We start from the raw sequence: 22,549 nt of genomic DNA, 5'->3' as shown, positions 1-22,549 counted from the left end.
TGGAATCCAACATTCCCACCTTATCATCCAGCTGCCTGTAGAGACTGGCGATCTCCTCATCGTATTTCTGCTTCTCCTCTGTGGAGATGCTGGCGACCACGGGGGTGATGTTATCAATAATTGGGGTGTTGTCACAGGGCTCCAGGTTCTTCTGGTCCTTGGCACTGATCTGCTCCTCCTCTGGCACAGCTTCTCCTGCAGGGACACAGCTCATGAAAATCCCAAATCCAGGGATTCTCCAGGATGGGCATTCCTGGTCAAGGAAGGGCTTTGTGCCACTCCAGGGATACAAATGACAAGGAAAAGGTGTGGGGAGGTGGCCACCCTCGTGAGGGTGATGATCCCATGGAAATGCAAACTCTTATGTGATGCCTCAGGTTCAGCTTTTCTGTGTTTCAGACTCTGTGCTGCTTCAGTGTGCAGTTCTGAGCTTCACATTAAGGCTTGCTGAGCTCTCTGCACAGAGCAGGGACACAAAACAATTCCTGCTCCAGCTGGGCACCAAGGACAAATGATCCAAATCTCAGCCCAGGAGCACAAACCCCGTGGGCTGCAGAGAGAAAAACAAGCAGGATGGGAGTGCAGGGCCTCAGCTGGAATTGGACACTGAACTGCAATGTGCACATGGAGCAGAGCTGATCCCAGGGAGAGACCCCGGGAGCGCTCGTGCATTTTGGGACCATTTGGGTTCATCCTGAGTGCAGCCCTGGCTGGGCTCTTGTGCTGCCCAAGGTGCATCCATGGAGGAGATCCTTGAATCAATCCCTGCTTTATTCTGGAACTCTGTCCAGCCTCTGCTCCAGGGCAGCCTCTCAAGGTACCACAAGGACCTGTGATGTCTTTTCCAACCTTGATGATCCCACAAAATCCAGCAGCAGGTGGAACACTGAAAGCACAGAACTCCTGACTCTCACTCCCTTGATAGTCAGGATTAGCTCCATGGATTAACAGAGGTATAAAAAAGTGGGAAACCTCCCAAATTCCAGCCTAAAATCAGCTGACATTTAAATATCTCTTCCTTCAGGGATTTCCAGCTCCAAGATGGACCAGCACAGCGGTGTTTAAAACAATATTCAACTTTTACCTTGCTAATTCCAGCAGAAACACCAGCTTCCAGAGGTTGCCTGTGCACAGACACATTCCCTACAAAATCCCTGTCCCCAAGGAACATTTCCTTCAGGAACAGCCCTGGGCTACAATTACAGGCTCAGAGATGAGGGATGGGTGAGCTGCTCATTGCAGAAATTAAATCCACCCTCACCAGAGGCTGGGGAAGACCCATTGCTCAGGAGGTGGGAAGGGTAAAGGTTTTCTCCTTTTCCAGGAAAAAAACTCCAATATTTTAGCTCCTGAAAGCTTTACCTGCCATTCCACTTGCCAATTTATCTCACTGGCAGGGGAACAGGTCAACAGGACCAATAGATCAAAGCCCAGAGAGGCTGAGTGAGGCCCCAGAGCAAAACAAAAAGGGCAAGAAACAGCACAGCCAACTAAGCAGGTGATTTTTTTTTTCCCATGGTTTAAGGTTTTTCCTTAAACCATGGAAAAAGTGGAATTTGAAATCAAGCAGCATCAATTCCATCAAGGTACTTGACTCCAAAGATTTTCTGCCCTATTTCTGAAGGCTTGATGGTATTTTCTATTATTAATGAGGGAAATGGGAATTGATTTTTTGCTGCTGGAGCAGGGAAGGAAAGGTGGGTTTGGTTAGAATGCTCCTCAGGCTGTGGAGGATCCACCAGGATCAGCATTTTGGGATTAAACATTCCCAAAAGTGATGTTTAATTTCTCATTCATTGGACGAGAACCTCCTGCCTGTAAAACACAGAAAAATTGGGCACCTGGAAGCTGAAATGCTCAGCTCACCCATTCCCTGCCACCCTTTTCTTTTGCAGAATAAGTCCCTAATTCCTGGAATCAGCTGTGCTGGTGGAATGTTATCCAAGATGGGATTGCAGGGACAGTTCCCTCTGTAAAAAGCCTCCATCCTTCCTGAGGATGGGAGTGCACAAGGTCAGACAAGAAATCAATAATCTTTTAATGCATTGCTGGGTAACAGCAGCACCCAGGGAGGGGAGGAGGATATTTAAACAAAAGGATCCATCCAGGCTTTTGTAAAAAAAAAAAAAAAAAATAGGCTTTGGATTGGGGTTTTTTTTGTTGCTGGTTGATTTTTAAAATGTGGAATAAACAATTCAAACTAAGGTTGTTTGCTAAAATTGTCTGCCAGCGTTCCAGACTGAATTACATTTTTAAAATTTGGCTTTCAATAAAAATTCTTTCATTTGTGTGTATCCATATTCTGCCTCCTGTACCATCCTATAGCTGATGTTACAACCTACCCTGAACAGCAATTCCCCACTTTTCTAATCAGCAAATTGGCTGATCTCAACAAAAAACTTCATTTAGAAGCCACAGGAGCAGACAAATGGTGATTCTTCTAAGCAGATGCCACTCCCTGTCATTGTACTAAAGGACTAATTAATTATTCTAATGTGAAATTCAATTATAAAAAAATCCCCAAACCCAAGGTCCAATTACCTTAAAGCACAATGATTCTCATGCCTGAGGAGCAGAGTTGTTAAAAAAAAACGCCAAATATAATGACATTTTCCCCTTTTCTTATTACTATCATTAACACTATTAACTTTAGTGATTCCTCCTTTGTGCTCTACCCTGAAATCACCAATTTTGGCATTTTCACTGGTTTCTCCCATGGCTGCTGCTTTGCCTGGTTTTTGCTTCTTCACTTTTCATTATTATGAAGTGTGAGTTGTAATGTGAATTTAGATTTAGTGGCCAGACACAATTAACAAAAATTGTGATTGAGGGCAAGAATTCAACACAGACACGTCCAGCTCCCAATTTTTGGCACCTACCATTCCTCCACCTGTTCAGCTCCAGCTCCAGGTGCTGGATAACATTCTTTAAACTCTTGTTTTTGTCCTTCTCCTTCTCATACTTCTTCTTCCACTCCTCTGCTGTCAGCTCCAGGTTCACAGACACCGTGTTCTTGATGGTCTTGGCCCTGCAAACAAATCCCAGGGCAGCTGCTTTGGGGTTTTTATCCCAGTGAACCGTGGGGATCGGGAATTTTTCCATCATACAGAGGGGAATGAGTGGGGAAACTGTGGATTCCCCATCCCTGGAAGTGTCCAGGGTGGGGAGGGAAAGGAGAAAAGGAAGGAGAGGAGAGGGAGGAAAGGGAAAGGGAAAGGGAAAGGGAAAGGGAAAGGGAAAGGGAGTTCCTGCCTCCCTAGGCAAAAATATCCCAAATTTCAACCCTCTAAACAACCACCACAACTTTATTATTCTCAAAGTGCTCAGCTCCAGCCCAACCCAACCCATTGTGCCAGGAAATGCAAAGCAAGCAGAAAACAATGCCCAGCACCTACTCCAGCAAATCCACACTGAAAAGGGAAACCAAACCAATCAGAATGAATTAAGAAAGCCTCAGATCTTTGCCCTTCACTGCTCAGACACTGAGTCCCTTCAAATGCCTCCAGTGTTGTTGAATAAAGCAGAGGATAAGGACAAGGATAACAGACAAACCCTCAGCAGTTTATAAAGCTCCAGTCATTTGCACTCTGTGGCAAGCAGGACTTTTGTTACCTTAAAAGTGTTTTTTAAATAACCCCGTGCTTTTAAAATAATTTCCTCATGGTCAGGGTTTACACTTTGTCTCTGCTAAAAGCACAGCTCAAGTTTCCACTCTTTTAACTGTACCAGGGCAAAAAAACCCAACCACACCAGGAAGTTTCTTTCCCCTGATGATGGATGAAGCCCTCACTGACAACTACAGTTAAAAATGAGATAAAAACACGAGACAAGATGGAGTAGAAAAAGAAAAAGCTGATTCACTACTATCAGAGGAGCACTTGTAGAGTTTGATTGGTACAAGAGCTCCTCTGAAGGTGGATTTAATTCCTGACATTTATTTTAATGGTGACATAAGTCTTTCTTTTCCCAGGAAAAATCAGCAATCAGCCATGAGTCATGGACCTTCCCTTTAATGCCACTGAGCTCCTCAGTTGTGCCACATCAGAAAAATGAGACACAACAACCCAAGAGCCTGGAAAATAACCCCCATTCCCACCCAAAATCCTGCCAGACAATGTTGTGCATGGATAATCCATGGGCTGCTCTGCACAGAGCACCAGTCCTCCCAGGGAAATACAAATTATTTCCTTCCTGACAGTTCAGAATTCCAAGAAATTCAATGCTGTCCATGAGGAGCCCCTCAGAAATATTTCCCTGTTTTCCCAGTTCTTGCACTACCATCCTGGTCCTCGGTGAGGATCACCCCCAAAATGTTCCTCCTCCCAGGAAACTGTTGAATATTTAGCCAGGATGTGCAGAGTCAGTCAGAAAACTGCCTTGCCCCAAAAGATGGCAAATTTTACTCATTGCTGGAAAGAGGAATGAAACCAGGGGGAATGTAAACTGAAACTGCACTTGGAAGCTGGAGTTCAGAGTTGTTCATGCTCTTAATTTCATTCCTGCATCTCAGGATGCTTGGTTTTGCTCAACACATGATCTGATAAGTGCAAGTTTGGATCTTCAATAGCTAAAAATCATGTTTAGCTCACAATGGGGAAAAAAAAACCTACAAAGCCACTCTATAACCTGATTTTGCTCATGGCCACTGCCTCTCTTCGCAGTCCAGAAGCTCCACGTGGTGGAAAAAAGCCCAATTTTAAACAAAGACAAAGCCATTGTATCCTCAAACTGTTCAGCTCTCTTTAAACACTCCTAACTTGCCAGTATTTTTCCTTTCTGCTACTACACAAATCAAACAAAACGAGTAATTTTCCAAAGGATCCCAGTTCTCCTCAATTACCACAAAAGCAGTAATTGCATAATGAGCCTGACCTATTTCTGCAAACCTTCCCAATGCATTTCACATCCCTCTTGTCAATAAACACACATGGAGGAGAAATTTTCCTTCTGGATCCTTCCATACTTTTTATTCCTCAGTTGTCCAGATCCTCCAAACATCAGGTCCATGAGTTACCATGACAAGCCCTCAAAGCTGTCAATATTACAGAGCCCACACTCTTGAATTTTCCTAATTTCTAGAGATATTTTTTACAGCCACAACAATGATCCCTGAGGTGGAATTGAAGAAGACACCTCTTAGAAGCATCAACAGCACTGTTAGATAAAGCAAAACTGAATTTTTCCACAGAAAACAGCCCAGTGCCTTTATCTTCCTTAGCAGGTGACATGTGGTGGAAAAAACCCAATTTTCACAACAAGACAAATGTATTGTGTTCTACAACTGCTAAATTTTATTTTGCACAATCCTAACTTGCTGGTATTTTTCATTTCTGCTACTACACAAATAAAACAAGATTTGTATTTTCTGAAGTCTCCAATAAAGCAAGACTGAATTTTTCCACAGAAAACCACTCAGTGCCTTTATCTTTCCCATAAAATTTCAAGGAATTAAGATAACACTTTGTACTCCCTGCAGGAAAATCAGCCAGGAAGGAATTCAAGAATTCCTTCTAGACATCCTTCCATGGATTGTCCAACCCTTCCCCACTTTTCAACCCACACTGCTCCCAAGCAGAGCAGCTGCTGGCCAGCATGAACCTCGATTTTCCTGGAGGATTTTCCTGGAATCACTGGGAATAAAGAGCCAGCTCTCTGAAGTTCTCCAGATGTTTTTTACCAACTCCAGAAACCCCAAGCTCTGGATTCCAAGGGAGGATGGATGCCCGTGGGACTCACCTCTGGCCAAACATCAGGGTGGATTTGGTCTCGGCCTCGTTGAAGACGGAGGGGGAGCAGCAGATGACGATGGTGGTCCTGCAGTTCCCCCCCAGGGAATCCTGCAGGATCCTGGTCATTTTGCTGTCTCGGTAGGGAACGTGGGTTTTCTAATCCAAACACAAGCAAAAGACAAGAGCAATTCTTTAAACTGCTGGAGTTTAAGAGAGGAGGTGAGGCCACGCTGGCAGGAGTCACAGTTTGTTGTGACTGTGCCCAGATTTGGGAGCTGCTCCAGTGCCATCACTGAGGATTAATTCCTCATCTCCAACAGCAAAATTGCCACTGGTTTGTGACAACATTTTGTTTGTTAATATTTTATTAACAGCCAATATTTTCTCCCTTCGGAGCTGAAACGTTGGCTCCTTTTACCCCTTTCCTTTCATTCCCTGAGGATGGCAAAGAAGCAGGTAAATAAAAACCCCTCCTCACCCCCAGCCAGGATTACTTACAGTTCCCTCTGCCAAGGCTGAGATCACATTGCCCAGAGCAGACAGAGACTTATTGATATTTTTAGCTTCATCCAGAACTGCCCCCTCTGCTCCAGTTTTGCTGACCTGCAAAGAGAGCAGGAAAGAGTCAGGTTCTGCTCCAGCACAAAGCTCCAGCCCTGCAAAGCTGTGCCTAAGGATGCTCCTGGAGGAGCAAAACCCGGCTTAGCTCAGCCTGGGCCAGGAGAATTTTATATTTTATATATTATATTTTATATTTTTATATCAACTTCTATAAATTTTTTGGTTGTGCAAACCTGGAATAATTCCACTTTTCTCCCACTCCAAGAGCAAGTTGTATTTTAATTCAGGGAGAATTTTATTCAGGGAGAAGTCTGTGCTCACCTGAGGATGTTTGGGAACCCCTCCCAAAGCCAAGCTGTCCATACAGACAGGGAGCACCACCCCAGTGCCCCCAAAATGAGCATCTTGCATTTTTATGCTTGCATGGACCAAAAAATATAAAAAATCATAGATTTTGTTAATGGCCACTGCCTCCTTTAACAGGCCAAAAATGAGACATGGTGGAAAACAACCCAATTTTCACAGCAAGCAAATGCATTGTGTTCTACAACTGCTAAATTTTATTTTACACAGTCCTAACTTGCTGGTATTTTTGTCTTTCTGTTACTACAAAAATAAAATAAAATTTAGATTTTCTCATGTGTCCAAATAGAGGATAAATCCATTCTTTTTTCCTCTACATTAAAACTATCTGTACTTTCATCTAAAAATGCCCCATGACATGAAGGAAAAGCAGTCATGTCTTTTAAGAAGACAATCTACCCCAGAAATCCATATTTCAGGTTTTCTGTACCAAAACCAACCACAAAAGTTGTTTTCCCAGAGGAGAGGAGTGCTTAACCAGGCCCTCATTTTGTAAACACCATAAAGAGCTTTTAATTTAGCAAATCTGTGCAATCATAGACATCAACATGATTAATTTCTCTGACAGATCACTTTTGCATTGTACCCATGGGTTATCAATTAAACTGTCCCAATGAGCAATCCCAATAAAGCTGATTTCAAACACTCCAGAAGACACCAGAATGAGAACTGGGAAATATTTTTGCTTTGCAGCACTGTTCCAAACCATTACTCTTTTGGTAAATAGATAACAGTAATTTTCTGGGGTAATTTTTCTGCATTGGAAAGCAGAAATAGTCACCACAATCAAGATTCAGAGAACTTTGAGTAGAATTGAAAACTGCATTTAACTGCTGGTATTTCATTCATTTAATATGTGGAATAATTACAAAAATCCTAGACACAGGACATGACAATGTAAGCAAGTTAAAATATGTGTCATTTGATAAATTATTTTTAAAATTATATTAAATTATATTAAACATTATTTATATATTAATATATACATAAATTTTATATTATTATATAGAAATTACATTAAAATTACATTCCTTTTTTCAGCTACACAGATATAAATGTGAATAAAAATAAAAATGGTTTAACTCGCTCTATTATAAATTCAGATTTTGGGAGAGTTGTCTTTCATGCCAGTAATTCTGATTTACTCCTCTTCTCCATTTCACATTCAAAAATAAAAATTAAAATGGCCTTTTTAATGATAATCTAAGGAGAGAGCTCTGTGAGACACCCTCCCATCCTCACTGTGGGATCCCAGTGGAGGAAAAAGGAGAATTTACCTTCTCACTGCCAGCCAAGTCCACCAGGTAGAGCTTCCCACTGAGCTTCTTCTCCGTCTCCACGTTCTCCTGTTTGATGTTGATGAGGAAGATGCTGTGGCTCCTCGAGCTGTGCTCGTTCATGTCTGGAATCACAGGGCACAGCTTCTGTTAAAAATGCCTTTCCAACCCGGCAGGGGATTCCATCCCATCCGAGCTGGCCCCACCGAATTCCCAAAGCCCAGAGAAGCTGGGCAGGTCTCGGTGTAGCTCACAGGATTCACAGAATTCAGAGTGTTCACAGGATTTCTGCCTGGCACTGTCCAGCCACACCGTCCCCAGCCTGTGGCACCGCAGGGGTTACTGCGGCCAAAATGCAGGACTGGGCACTTGGACTTCCTAAACTCCATCCCACCGGGCATATATAAATATAAAATATATGTCTATATTTTATATATATAAAATATATTTATATAAACATATAATATAATATATGCATATATACTATATATATAATATATTTATATACATATATAAATATAAAATATATGTATATATTTTATATATAAACATATAAAAATTCATATGTAACATAAAATATATTTAAAATTTTAAAAATATTCAAAAATAAAATATATTTTAAAACAAACATCTGATTCTAAACACAAAACACCACTGCAAGCACTTCCAACCCCAACCTTGACCAAAATAACCCAAGAACCAACATTTAGTGGTGAGCTCACAGCCTCCAAGGGGGGATCCATAAATCCCCTGGCAGCAGCAGCAGCCCCTTGGAGGGACCTCCGGGATTTGGGGACACTCACTTGTCACAGCCACGTGCCTGTTGGCCTTGCCCTCGTCGATGACATCCAGAACTTCCTCAGGGCTGGACACAAACCTTTCTGTGCAGCCCTGGGGACGGGAGGTGGCAGTCAGGAATGTTCCTTTAGCACTAATGAGCCCACAGTAATTAGGAGAAGCATCAGCAGCCCCCAGGACCCCACAGACCCGACCCCGCCTCAAGGTGACTTCCAGGGAAATTTGGGAACCAGTTTTTTCCCACAGGGTTAAAGACTCAGTGAAATCTAGACCCACAGCATGAAATTTTCCACAGAAAACACAGAATAACATGTTTTCTGTGGGAAATTTTCAATAACAACATATATTCCCAATTTGGGTTAGATTTCATACCCAAGTTAATTTAATTTAATCAACCCCAATTTAATTTTTCCCCCTCAAACTACAATACAAAGTACAAAGTCATTCTCTGTCAAGGCAATACTACTGAATAAATTATTTTCTCCGTTTATTTTTACTTCTCAAGCCGAGAATAAATAGGAAAATGTTAGATAGACATTATTTAGGCTCACATATGTTCGTGCCAAGCATATTGCATTCAAGTGAGGGCCCAGAAAGTCATAAAACAAATCCCTACCCCAACCAATCTGCTCTGAACTATTGTGAGACTACAGCACCCATGCAGCAAAATATTAAAGAACAAAATGCCTCAAGTTGTTCTCTTTCATATCTGACATGAAAGGAGAATCTGAATACTTAAAATTTAACAGCATCCTAACAAAATGGCAATGTTCAAAGTCAGGAGAATAAAACAAACATGATTCAAGCCCATTAATATTTCAGGAAACTTGTTTAAACCCAGGAACCAACACAACCTGAACATTCAAGGCTTCAAACAGGAGCTGAATTATTGCAGCAAATAACACTGGATGCAAATGGAAACGTGTAAATAAATGCATTTGTGGGAAAGAATGAAAAGCTGAGGGTTAAATTATTCTTTTACCTTGACATAGGGGACTCTGTTTTTATCTTCATGTACAGCAAGGTTTGTCTTTGACACTGGAGAGAGACGTGGAGATCACCAGGAATATTCCAGAGGTCATAAATAAATAAATAAATAAATAAAATGTCAGCTCCAGGCACGACAGACACATTTTGGGGATGGAAATTTGTATTTGAGATCTGCAGTCATTCCCCACTCCTGCTGAACCTCCAATATTTCCAACACACAGGAACCATTTCCTGCTCTGTCAATCTTGTACCTGCTCATTTAAATTTAACTTTGGGGCACAAATCTTTTGTTTATTGCTTGGGTGAATTAAATAAACCCAGACTAAGCTGGGCTTTGGCAAAGCAGAGGAGACAGGAGAGCAGCCTGGAATTCAGAGCAGCTCAGAGCTACATTTGCAGACATTTCTACATTTACAAACATTTCTACATTTGCAGACATTTCTACCTTTGCAGACATTTCTACCTTTGCAGCCATTTCTACCTTTGCAGCCATTTCTATATTTGCAGCCATTTCTACCTTTACAGCCATTTCTACCTTTACAAACATTTATATATTTACACATATTTCTACCTTTACAGCCATTTCTATATTTGCAGACATTTCTACCTTTACAGACATTTCTACTTTTACAAACATTTCTACTTTTACACATATTTCTACCTTTACAGCCATTTATATATTTACACATATTTCTACCTTTACAGACATTCCTATATTTACACATATTTCCACATTTACAGCGCTTTCTGTGCTCACACTGACCAACAAAACCCACTTTATTAACACACAAGCTGCAGAATCAAAGACATGAGCTGTGAGAGAAGCAGATGCTCCCCACCAGACTGCCTGCCAGAAGTGAGGGATAATTCCAAACCACTCCCTGCGTTCTGAAATCAGGTTTTTTATCATTTTTCCTTGAAGAACACCCCTTGCCCAGGAGCCCCAGCTGTGAGACCCTCAGAGCTCTCTGCTTCACCACAAAGCTCTGCAGAGGCAGGTGCACAGGATCAGATGGCTGAAACTGCCAAATTCTCCAGTTTAAATTGAATCCCCTCCCAAATAAAGTCAGTGCTCCCCCTCAGGCTTTGGTGCAAAGCTCTGGATGAAGCCAAGGCACTCAGCAAAATAAACACAGAACTTACCATCAAGCAGGTCCCTTATTTTGTCCAAATATATCTCAAAGTAGGAAACCTAATTAAATAATCACAAACATCACAGGTTGAAACGTTGCTGATTTAATGTCTCTGTGTTTCCATCCCTGTCAAAGCACCAAGCTAAAAATAAAACCCCACCTCCTCCCACACAGTTTGAATTCCATCTTTCATGGGAACACATTTGTACCTTGAATGGTTTACAAACCATTGATCTTCCTCCATTTATCAATGGAAAAGTACACAAAAAACCTGCAGGCTAACCTTATCTTCTTCTTTTTTTTTTCTTTTTTTTTGTAACACAGACAAAATTGACAAAAAAAAAAAAATTGAATTGAATCAAACCAATGCAGCTCCTGCCATATCAGGTTTGAGGATTGTAAAAACTATACATTGATTTTCACACCCCCCCCCCCCCAAAAAAACAGAGAGCACCTTCACCATTCCATTTCCATAAGCCTCAGCAGTACATATTAAATTAAACTTTCAAATGAAGCACATGTGGTGCTTCTGCCTTGAATCAAATCCAAAGGAGAGAATGAAAATGAGCTTTGCTGTAACAAAGAGAGACAATTGTCCTCAAAAAAAAAAAAAAAAAGGAGAGAGAGGAGAATGATTGAATGAATGAGTTTCTTAATAAAAGGGGATTTGACCCACAGAAGGAAACAAAAATAGGAGAGGGGAGTAGGGCCTAACCCTTCCCTAATGAAGTTTTATCCAGATTATTTAGCTGGAACACCACATGGCTGCAATCTAGCTATGAATAAACCCCTGGTATTTCATAAAGTCTCATTTTCTCTCATCTGAAAAAAAAAAAGTCTGGGTTTTTTACACAGATGGGTTGAGCTTTCCACGTGAAACTGCAATTAAACACAAATATATTTTGCATTTTTGCCTTTACTTCCCCGTTTAAAGCCCTCCTCTGGACCAGCTGATTCCAACAGCCCAGTTAGGCCAGACTTAACATTTCACATTGAAAACCCACGCTCCTCCAGAGGAGAAACCAAATTCTACATGGATCCCTGTTAGAGAGGGAGAGGAAATAAATGCCATTAATTTCCAGAGCTTCAGTTCTGCAAAGATTATTAGTTCCATTATTAGGAGAGTGGGGCAGCCTGGTTAAACCCAGACTGCTGCTGACAGAACATTTCTCTCCCTGGCAGCTCCAGGCAGTTTTTTTGGGAGAGATTCATCAGCTCTGCTGGGAAACCTTTGGGAAAATTCTGGGATTTCCAAGGGGACAGGCCAGGAATTCCCTCCAGCTTTCCAGAGGAGGGGAGGGATCAGAGTGGAAATTCAGAGGGGTCTCTCCATATTTTACAATCCAAGGTCTCTGCAAGTATTTCACGGTTTTGGAATATTTTCAGTTTCAATTTGGAATATTTTTTTCTGTCTGTACCTCACTGCTGAGAAGGTTCCAAATGCACAACCAAGCCCTTCCAGAAGCTGATACCTTGTCTGTCTATAAATTATTATTATTTTAAGCTGGTACCTTGTCTGTCTATAAATTATTATTATTTTAAGCTGGTACCTTGTCTGTCTATAAATTATTATTATTTTAATCATCTTGTACCTTCAGAGGTACAAGATGATTAAAATAATAATAATTTATAGACTGACATTTCTGTCCTCACACTGATTAACTTTACAAATATTCCTCTGGGGCCACTTCAAGGGATTAAATGCAAATAGCACTAAAAAGTGTAATTTTTTACCTTATCTCTAAGTTTTAGGTGCAGAAAACTCTCGGCGAGCAGCAGGAGAAGGGTCAGTGGCTTCACACCCTCCTGTGCTCCTCAGCTTTTAGGTCTGGCTTAGTTTTGGGGCAGGGATGACACAGAAAACTCCTTTTCCCTGCAGTCCATGGCAATTTTACTGATAATCCCATTTTCCTGGTGTCTGCTTGGACAGGAGCTGCAGCTCTGCAGCTGGGAGCTCCCCAGGACCCCAAATGGGCACTGGGAATTCAAGGTCATTCCCAAGAATTTGGGAGCTCACATGGCCGGGATCAGGGAAAGGACATGGAAAAACACTGCAGACCATCAGAAAGAATCCAAAAATCCCTTCTGAACACCCTTCCATGAATTGCCCAAGCTCTCCCCACCTTGAATCCCACATCCTGGAGACAGGATGTCAGGATTTTCCCAAATGTCCATGGTGCTTATGGTCAGAACCCACAAGGTTCAATCTCTGGAGGAGCTGCAAAAATCAATTTTTTTGTTCCAGCAAACCTGAGCTGGACAAACCCTCCAGAACAAAAAAAAATCCAGAGGCAACATCAGTAATAAATCTTGGAATTTTTGCTGTGAAAGGGATGGAGGGGAGGAAAAAAAAAAACCCACAGAAGATGCCAAGGCAGATTTCCCATGGATTTATCTCAACCAAGCCATCCCAAAAAGGGGTGACTCCAAAAAAATTGCACGTAAAATTCCATGTAAATGTACCTTGATGTGGAACTCCAGGTTCTCATCCATGGAGTAGATGTGGTCGAAGATGTCGTGGGCAATCCTGGGGATGATTCCCATCAGCTGAGGGTCGTGGAGCTTCCCCTGGGACACAAACCCCAAAGGTGACTCAGGAATCCTCCTGCTGCCTCATTTTTATTGTTTTATTAAATATATTGCAGGGCATTCTAGATTTTATAGATATAAAAATCTATATTTTAGACTATATTTCAAGAAATCCAGGTGTAAATCTGAAGTGTGAGGGATCACTCAGCCACAGCTGCCTCTGTTTAAATCAGCAGAAATTTTTGTGGATTTTTATTAAAAATAAATTATTATTATTATTACTATTACTATTATTATTGTATTACTTTATATTATTATATATTATATATATTTTATATAATATGTATAATAATTTATTTAGATGAATTTTGATTTATTTAGACGAATTTGTGATCTATTCAGACAAATTTCTTTTTTATTTCGACGCATTACTGATTTATCCAGATACATTTCTGATTTATTCAGATACATTTGTGGTTTATTTAGCTGCATCCGTGGTTTAGATAAATTTGTGATTTATTTAGACAAATCTGTGGTTTAGTAAGAAAAATTTGAGATTTATTTAGACAGATTTGTGATTTAGTAAGAAAAATTTGAGATTTATTTAGACAAATTTGTGATTTAGTAAGAAAAATTTGAGATTTATTTAGACAAATTTGTGGTTTAGTAAGAAAAATTTGTGATTTATTTAGACAAATCTGTGGTTTAGTTAGAAAAATTTGAGATTTATTTAGACAAATTTGTGATTTATTTAGACAAATTTTGATATTTTTTTTAGAAAAATTTTGATTTATTAAGATAAATTTTGATTTATTTAGACAAATTTGTGATTTATTTAGACAAATTTGTGATTTAGTAAGAAAAATTTGAGATTTATTCAGACAAATTTGTGATTTAGTAAGAAAAATTTGAGATTTATTCAGACAAATTTGTGATTTAGTAAGAAAAATTTGAGATTTATTCAGACAAATTTGTGATTTAGTAAGAAAAATTTGAGATTTATTCAGACAAATTTGTGATTTAGTAAGAAAAATTTGAGATTTATTCAGACAAATTTGTGATTTAGTAAGAAAAATTTGAGATTTATTTAGACAAATTTGTGATCTATTTAGACAAATTTTGATTTTTTTTTTTTTAGAAAAATCATGATTTATTGAGATAAATGTTGATTTAGCCAAATGTGTGGTTTATTTCTCAGCTCCTTCCCCCGGGCTGTTTCATTTGGGTTCCTGCTGCTGGTACCTCCATGGTGTGAGTTTTTCCTGACGAGGTCTGGCCGTAGGCAAAGATGGTGCCGTTGTAGCCCTCCAGGACATCTGCCAGAGGAAGGAAAACAATTCAAACTCTTTCAGGACACCCTCGAGATGAACAATCAGCATTTCCCATTCCAGCTTGGAAATGGGAAGCAGTTTGTGCAGTTAAAAATTGGGGAAATCACGAGATACTGAGCTAATTCTGGGCCAAAAAATCATCATAAAATCTGAATTCGAGAATTACGGGATTATTGGAATATCTCTCCCTTTTTGGGGAGAAAAATATCTCTGGACATCAGATATTGGCCAATAAATCTGGGGAACATGGGGAAGAAAAAGCTGGACTGCATTTAAAACCAGTATTTAAAACCAAGCTGGACTGCACTTAAAACCAGTATTTAAAATCAAAATTGGACTGCATTTAAAACCAGAATTTAAAACCTGCATTTAAAACCAAGCTGGACTGCATTTAAAACCAAAGCTGGACTGCATTTAAAACCAGGATTTAAAACCAAGCTGGGCTGCATTTAAACCCAGGATTTAAAACCAAGCTGGGTTGCATTTAAAACCAAGCTGGACTGCACTTAAAACCAGGATTTAAAACCAAAGCTGGACTGCAATTAAAACCAGTATTTAAAACCAAAACTGGACTGCATTTAAAAGCAGTATTTAATCCCAAAGCTGGACTGCATTTAAAACCAAAGCTGGACTGCTTTTAAAACCAGAATTTAAAACGAAGCTGGACTGCACTTAAAACCAGGATTTAAAACCAAAGCTGGACTGCTTTTAAAACCAGAATTTAAAACGAAGCTGGACTGCACTTAAAACCAGGATTTAAAACCAAAGCTGGACTGCTTTTAAAACCAGAATTTAAAACGAAGCTGGACTGCACTTAAAACCAGGATTTAAAACCAAAGCTGGACTGCTTTTAAAACCAGAATTTAAAACGAAGCTGGACTGCACTTAAAACCAGGATTTAAAACCAAAGCTGGACTGCTTTTAAAACCAGAATTTAAAACGAAGCTGGACTGCACTTAAACCCAGGATTTAAAACCAAGCTGGACTGCATTTAAAACCAGAATTTAAAACGAAGCTGGACTGCACTTAAACCCAGGATTTAAAACCAAGCTGGACTGCATTTAAACCAAAGCTGGACTGCACTTAAAACCAGGATTTAAAACCAAAGCTGGACTGCAATTAAAACCAGTATTTAAAACCAAAACTGGACTGCATTTAAAGCCAGAATTTAAAACCAGGATTTAAAACCAAGCTGGACTGCATTTAAAGCCAGAATTTAAAACCCAGCTGGGCTGCATTTAAAGCCAGAATTTAAAACCCAGCTGGGCTGCATTTAAAGCCAGAATTTAAAACCCAGCTGGGCTGCATTTAAAGCCAGAATTTAAAACCCAGCTGGGCTGCATTTAAAGCCAGAATTTAAAACCCAGCTGGGCTGCATTTAAAGCCAGAATTTAAAACCCAGCTGGGCTGCATTTAAAGCCAGAATTTAAAACCCAGCTGGGCTGCATTTAAAGCCAGAATTTAAAACCCAGCTGGGCTGCATTTAAAGCCAGAATTTAAAACCCAGCTGGGCTGCATTTAAAGCCAGAATTTAAAACCCAGCTGGGCTGCATTTAAAGCCAGAATTTAAAACCCAGCTGGGCTGCATTTAAAGCCAGAATTTAAAACCCAGCTGGGCTGCATTTAAAGCCAGAATTTAAAACCCAGCTGGGCTGCATTTAAAGCCAGAATTTAAAACCCAGCTGGGCTGCATTTAAAGCCAGAATTTAAAACCCAGCTGGGCTGCATTTAAAGCCAGGATTTAAACCCAAGCGGGGCTGCATTTAAAACCAGAACTTAAAACCAGAATTTAAAACCAGAATTTGAAACCAGAATTTAAATCCAAGCTGGACTGCATTTAAACCCAAAGCTGGACTGCATTTAAAACCAGAATTTAAACCCAAAGCTGGACTGCATTTAAAACCAGAATTTAAAAGCAGAATTTAAAACCATAATTTAAAACCAAGCTGGACTGCATTTAAAACCAGCATTTAAAACCAAAGCTGGGCTGCATTTAAAACCAATATTTAAACCCAAAGCTGGGCTGCATTTAAAGCCAGGATTTAAACCCAAGCTGGGCTGCATTTAAAACCAGGATTTAAACCCATGCTGGGCTGCATTTAAAGCCAGGATTTAAAACCAAGCTGGACTGCATTTAAAACCAGCATTTAAACCCAAGCTGGGCTGCATTTAAACCCATTTAAAGCCAGGATTTAACCCCAAGCTGGGCTTTATCCAAGCCCTGGAGAAAGCTCAGCCACCCCAGGTCAGACAGTCCCCAGGCAGCCCCGCAGCACAGCTCAGGCCCCGCGCATTCCCAGAGCCGCTGCCAAGGCAGGAGAAAGGCAGGAGAGGAGCAATTTGGGAATCGGCTCCTCTCAGGGCACAGTTATTGTATCAATAATCTGATATCGGCTCCAGAGAGAAAAACACTGACTGTGCAGGGTTCACGCCCAATTCCAGCAGGCTGGGGGGCTGTAAATTGTGTTTTGTGGTGTTTGCCATCCTCTGGATCTCAATTAATACAGGTTTCCTAGCAAAAAAATTGAATTAATTGAATATTGCATTAATTATTTTATATTATATTGGTAATATTGTATATTATATATAATACACTATATAATATTTATATAATATTTTGTATTTTTGTTATTATATAATTATAATATACAATAATATATTTATTATATTATATGATATATTTAAATATATCATAATATATTTATTATATTATATTGTATTATATTGCATTATATTGTATATTCTATATATAATATATATAATATATATATAATATATATTATATATACACATTATTATGTATATATATACATTATATATATTATTTTATATATATATACATAAAACACATTACATATATATCAATACATTACATTAATTAATTAAATTCTATTAAATTATATTTTATATCATCTGTGTAATGTATTAAATTAAATTATATATTAATTTTATATTAATTCAATGATATTATTTACATAAATACACAAATAATCTCCTCATTTGCCTCTCCCGCAGGTGCTCGACATGGGAAGAAAGATGCATCAGAAAAATAGAAATGGAATCTTGAAGAGAATGACAAAGTTCGAGGCCATGATTGCTGCCCTTCTGGAATTAACAATTCATTTTTAATTAATTTAGAGTCCTCATCTGCTCACAGAGACACTGCTTATCCTTGCTTGAAGGAAACAAAGTTTAAAATAACTGATAATAAATAACATTTCAATGGATTTTAAAAAATCCAGCTGTGGTATTCCATAAGGGTTCGTTGCTAATATTTCATCTTGGTGCCAGATTTGGTTAGATTTTTTAAAAAAATAGCTTGAGTTAAAAACAAAAATGGAAAAAAGTGGGGAGAAAGGGAGAAAAAAGGGGGAAATGGGGGTAATAAAGGGGGAAAACAGGGGAAAAATAAGGGGAAGAGGGTGGAAAAGGGTGAAAAGGGGGGAAAATGGAAAAATAATAGGGGAAAAAATAGGAAAAAATAGGGGGAAAATAATAGGGGAAAATAATGGGGGAAAGGGTGAAAAAAAGGGGGAAATAGGGGGAAAATTTGAGGGGAAATGGTGAAAAAGAGGGAAAAGGAGGGAGAAAAAATGGGGGAAAAGGGGAAAAAGGGTTATTTTGTCCAGGTGAATGCAAGGTAGCAGCTGAGCTCACAGCCAGGGGGAAATAAGCTGATTAATGAACTGTTATGTAAGAAAATTGCTCAGAATTTGCATCAATATTTGCATTTTGCTGGAGGAAGGAGAGATCAGCATTTTACCTTCCCAATTAGCAAAACCCACCTTATCCTATTCAGAAAAAAAAATAAAAAATAGCTCTCTGCTTCTCCTGCAGTGAAAACGAGTCAGAAGGGTCAGGTTTGAGTGGTTTTTGGTGGGAGGTTTTGCACCTTTAGTCCTTTACAGATCATCTGTGCACTGAACCCAGGAAGAAAAAAAAAAAAAAAACAATAAAAAACCTGCACAAAACTCCAAAGGGAGGGGAGAAAAAAAAAAAAATCAGATTAAAAAAGACCCTGAACCAAGATCAGGTGGGATTTTTTACATCACTTCCAGAAAAAAAAAAAAACCAAAACAAAACAACAAAACAAAGCCAAAAAAACAAAAAAAAAAAAAAAAAAAAAAAAGAACTCCAAGTGTTTTTCTCAATTCCAACTCTCCCCTCAGGGATTTCCAGTTTTTCCCCCAAATTTTTCACTGCTGCCTTTTTTTCCCCTGGGTGGGCACCACAAGCTCATGGCCACGTTTTTAGCTCTGCATTTCTCTTTTTCACCCCTCATCTCCCCAGTTCTACAACTCAGCATTCAGAGCCCAGATCTGTAACCTGAAAAGGCACCCAGCTCCCAAGGGAGAGCAGCCCAGCACCCAAAAAAATTAATTTCGAGGTATTTTTCTCCCTCTCAGGTCACACAAACGGGCACTGAGGTGTTCCAGTGCTCCCAGATTTTCCCCCCTCCATGGAATTGCAGGAAAAATGCAAAATTCAGGAGCACAGGGTGGATTCAGGAGATAAAAACTCAGGTTTTGTCAACAGCTTTTGTCATTTTATTAATTTATTATTTTATTATTGTTAATTATTTTAATATTTCCTATTATTCCATTATTTTATTATTCTTACTTTTAATTTTTTTCTATTATTCCATTATTTCATTATTTTATTACTTTATTATTTGAATTTTGATTTATTTCATTTTTCTATTATTCCATTATTTCATTATTTTATTACTTTATTATTTGAATTTTGATTTATTTCATTTTTCTATTATTCCATTATTTCATTATTTTATTCCATTCCTTTTAATTGTAACAATTATTTTAATTTTTCTACTATTCCATTATCTTATTATTTTATTTTACTATTTCTAATTTTTAATTATTTTAATTATATATACTATACATGACATATATAAATATTATATATATTATATATAGTTATATATATAATTATATATATTTATATCTATGATATTTAATATATAATATATATGTGTATATATTACTATAAATATATTGTAAAATTGTATATTATAATTATATTATGACGTATATAAATATAAATATATTAATTATTTATATATATATATTAATATAAATATATATGTGTATTAAAATTTTAATTATTTTATTCCCTGCTTTATTCTGTAGCTCTGTCCAGCCATCTCCAGGCATCCAGCTCCCCTTTCCAGGCAGGGAATCTCAGCAAATCCAGCCCAGCAGAAACATTTCACAGCCTGCACTCCATTTAAACCTGAGATTAAATGGGAGGAAATCCAAGAGCAGAGCTCAGGATCATCACTGCAGGGCTGCTCTGCTCCCCCTCCATGGCTGCCTTCCCTCTCCCTTCCATCCTTCCCCTCCTTGTCCTCTCCTTCTCTCTTCTCCCCCTTTTCTTTCTCCTTTTCTTCCCCTCCCCAGCCTTTCAAAACACCTGCAAAGTCCAAATCCACACACGCCTGAGCTCTGCTTTCACCCAGGATTTTGGGAACTCTTTTCCTTTCCATTTGGTTCAGGAAGACAATTCAGTCAGCAATTCAGCTCTTCTGGAATAAACACCCATCCTTCTCCCAAAGGATTTTATTCCTCTCACCATCTCCAGAGGAAAAGCAGCTTCCACAGGGGCTGTAAAAGCCCTCCACAGTTCCACAAGCAGCACACCCTGGAGGACTGGAGCAGCTCCCCAAATTCCCAGTGCTGTGCCAGCAGCCTGAACTGGTGATCCCCGAGCTCCAGAAATGCAGATTTTATTCCAGGCTCTCCCATCCGAGGGCAGAGCTGCTGCAGTCTGACCCCTCTGAGAAGAACTCCACTCATTTCTGCTCTCCAACACCAAATCATTTCCTCTCTGCTCCTTCCCCACCACCTGGGTGATCCGGGTGAGCCAAACAATTTCCTGCAGAGCTGCTGCCAGGGGCTGGAGCAGGACCCCAAAAAAGCAAAATAAAAACCGAGGGCAGGACTTTGGAGGGGGCAGGGAGAAACAAGGGCTCTGCTCGTAACCCAAAGTGCGTGATGCAGGGGGGTCACACATCCAAACCTCAGCTCCAGCAGTGTTTGGAGAGAAAAATAAAAAAAAACCAAACTCCTGGTGGGATTTTTGGGGTGTCCTGTGCAGGGCCAGGAGCTGGAGTGAGGATGCTGTGGGTGCTCGCCAGCTCAGCATTGTGAGTTTTATCAATATCACCAAGGATGGATCATCCAGCACCAGGACCAAGTATGAGGAGGATTATTAGTTTTATATTATTATATAAATATTATACAAAATATTATTTCAATTATTAGATAAAATATTATTTCAATTATTAGATAAAATATTATTTCAATTATTAGATAAAATATTATAATTTTTTTTTAATTTATAGAGGAGTACAGCCTGTGATTAAAATGCACCCCAAAAAATTGGAATGTCAAGCGAAAACCTTGAAATTTCCACAGCTCCTGAAGGTTTTGTTCCAAGATCCAGGGTGTTTTCCACGAGGTGCCTGTGCTCTCACTCAGTCTGAAATGCAAACTCTGCATGCAGAGCAGCTCCCAAACCAGGCCCTGCAATGGCCCATCCTTTTTTGGGGTGTCCTGTGCAGGGCCAGGAGCTGGAGTGAGGATGCTGTGGGTGCTCGCCAGCTCAGCATTGTGAGTTTTATCAATATCACCAAGGATGGATCATCCAGCACCAGGACCAAGTATGAGGAGGATTATTAGTTTTATATTATTATATAAATATTATACAAAATATTATTTCAATTATTAGATAAAATATTATTTCAATTATTAGATAAAATATTATTTCAATTATTAGATAAAATATTATAATTTTTTTTTAATTTATAGAGGAGTACAGCCTGTGATTAAAATGCACCCCAAAAAATTGGAATGTCAAGCGAAAACCTTGAAATTTCCACAGCTCCTGAAGGTTTTGTTCCAAGATCCAGGGTGTTTTCCACGAGGTGCCTGTGCTCTCACTCAGTCTGAAATGCAAACTCTGCATGCAGAGCAGCTCCCAAACCAGGCCCTGCAATGGCCCATCCTCACACTCAATTTTACAGATATTCCACGCTCATCCTGCACTGAACTGCACCAAAACCACATGTTGTGCCCCTTATATCCCAAAAACCAGATTTGTGTGGAATAACAAGGAGAGAACACACAACAACTGCTGCAATTCCTTCAGCTCTTTTGTTTAGTATTTTTTTTTTCACCCAGACAACCCCTTAAAAAAAGGAAATACTTGGAATTACTGATGCTCAACTTTCCAAACATTGATTATCCAGTGTTTAAACAGCTTGGGGCACAGAGTCATCCTTTTCCCTGCCCTAAGGAGGGACAACAAGCAAGGGCATCACCTACCTTTGACAATCTGCTTGGCACAGGCATTATAAACTTGTTCCTGGGTTGTGTTGGGAGGTAACACCCTGTCAAAGACGTAGGGCTTCCCTTGCTGCAATAAAAAAAAAAAAAAGAAAAAAAAAAAGGAGAAACTCCATGAGATAAAGAACATTTCTTGCACTTTACCATCCCAATTTCCCAGCCTGGAATGCAGAATTTCCCACAGAGGAAGCTGTGTCGCAGAGGAATATTTTAAGGGCTGAACAGATGTGACATTTTGGGTGCTCCAATGGCATTTTTTTCCTGTGGCTGGGAAATAAAAGGTGGCAGATGTTCCCTGGGTGCTCACAGCCATGGATGTGGGACACGATCAGCTGGAACAGCAGGAGCTGGGTGTTTCCTTCCCCTGCTGGGAATTCAGGGGGAATAGCCATTAATTAAATATAAATATTGGGAAAATAGCCATGTAAATATTGGGGGAATAATCCTGTAAATATTGGAGGAATAATCCTGTAA

General features: G+C 39.4%; 1 protein-coding gene across 1 annotated transcript in view; it reads right to left on the bottom strand.

The window, feature by feature from the left end:
- KIF5C (kinesin family member 5C) overlaps window positions 1-22,549 on the bottom strand; it is a 69,424-nt gene that overhangs the window by 22,821 nt on the left and 24,054 nt on the right. The window contains exons 2-12 of the mRNA XM_041407255.1: window positions 22,055-22,145; window positions 14,623-14,696; window positions 13,315-13,419; window positions 10,862-10,910; window positions 9,711-9,766; window positions 8,734-8,821; window positions 7,931-8,055; window positions 6,228-6,332; window positions 5,737-5,885; window positions 2,880-3,028; window positions 20-195 (exon numbers count right to left, since the gene is read on the bottom strand). Coding sequence (XP_041263189.1) covers window positions 20-195; window positions 2,880-3,028; window positions 5,737-5,885; window positions 6,228-6,332; window positions 7,931-8,055; window positions 8,734-8,821; window positions 9,711-9,766; window positions 10,862-10,910; window positions 13,315-13,419; window positions 14,623-14,696; window positions 22,055-22,145 — 1,167 coding nt within the window. The remainder of the gene's footprint in view (window positions 1-19; window positions 196-2,879; window positions 3,029-5,736; window positions 5,886-6,227; window positions 6,333-7,930; window positions 8,056-8,733; window positions 8,822-9,710; window positions 9,767-10,861; window positions 10,911-13,314; window positions 13,420-14,622; window positions 14,697-22,054; window positions 22,146-22,549) is intronic.

Source organism: Onychostruthus taczanowskii, unplaced genomic scaffold (genome assembly GCF_017590055.1).
Source record: "Onychostruthus taczanowskii isolate IOZ18803 unplaced genomic scaffold, ASM1759005v1 scaffold10, whole genome shotgun sequence".
Taxonomy (NCBI): Eukaryota; Metazoa; Chordata; class Aves; order Passeriformes; family Passeridae; genus Onychostruthus; species Onychostruthus taczanowskii.
Note: the sequence above shows the minus strand (reverse complement) of the source record. Positions and strands in the feature narration are given on the sequence as shown.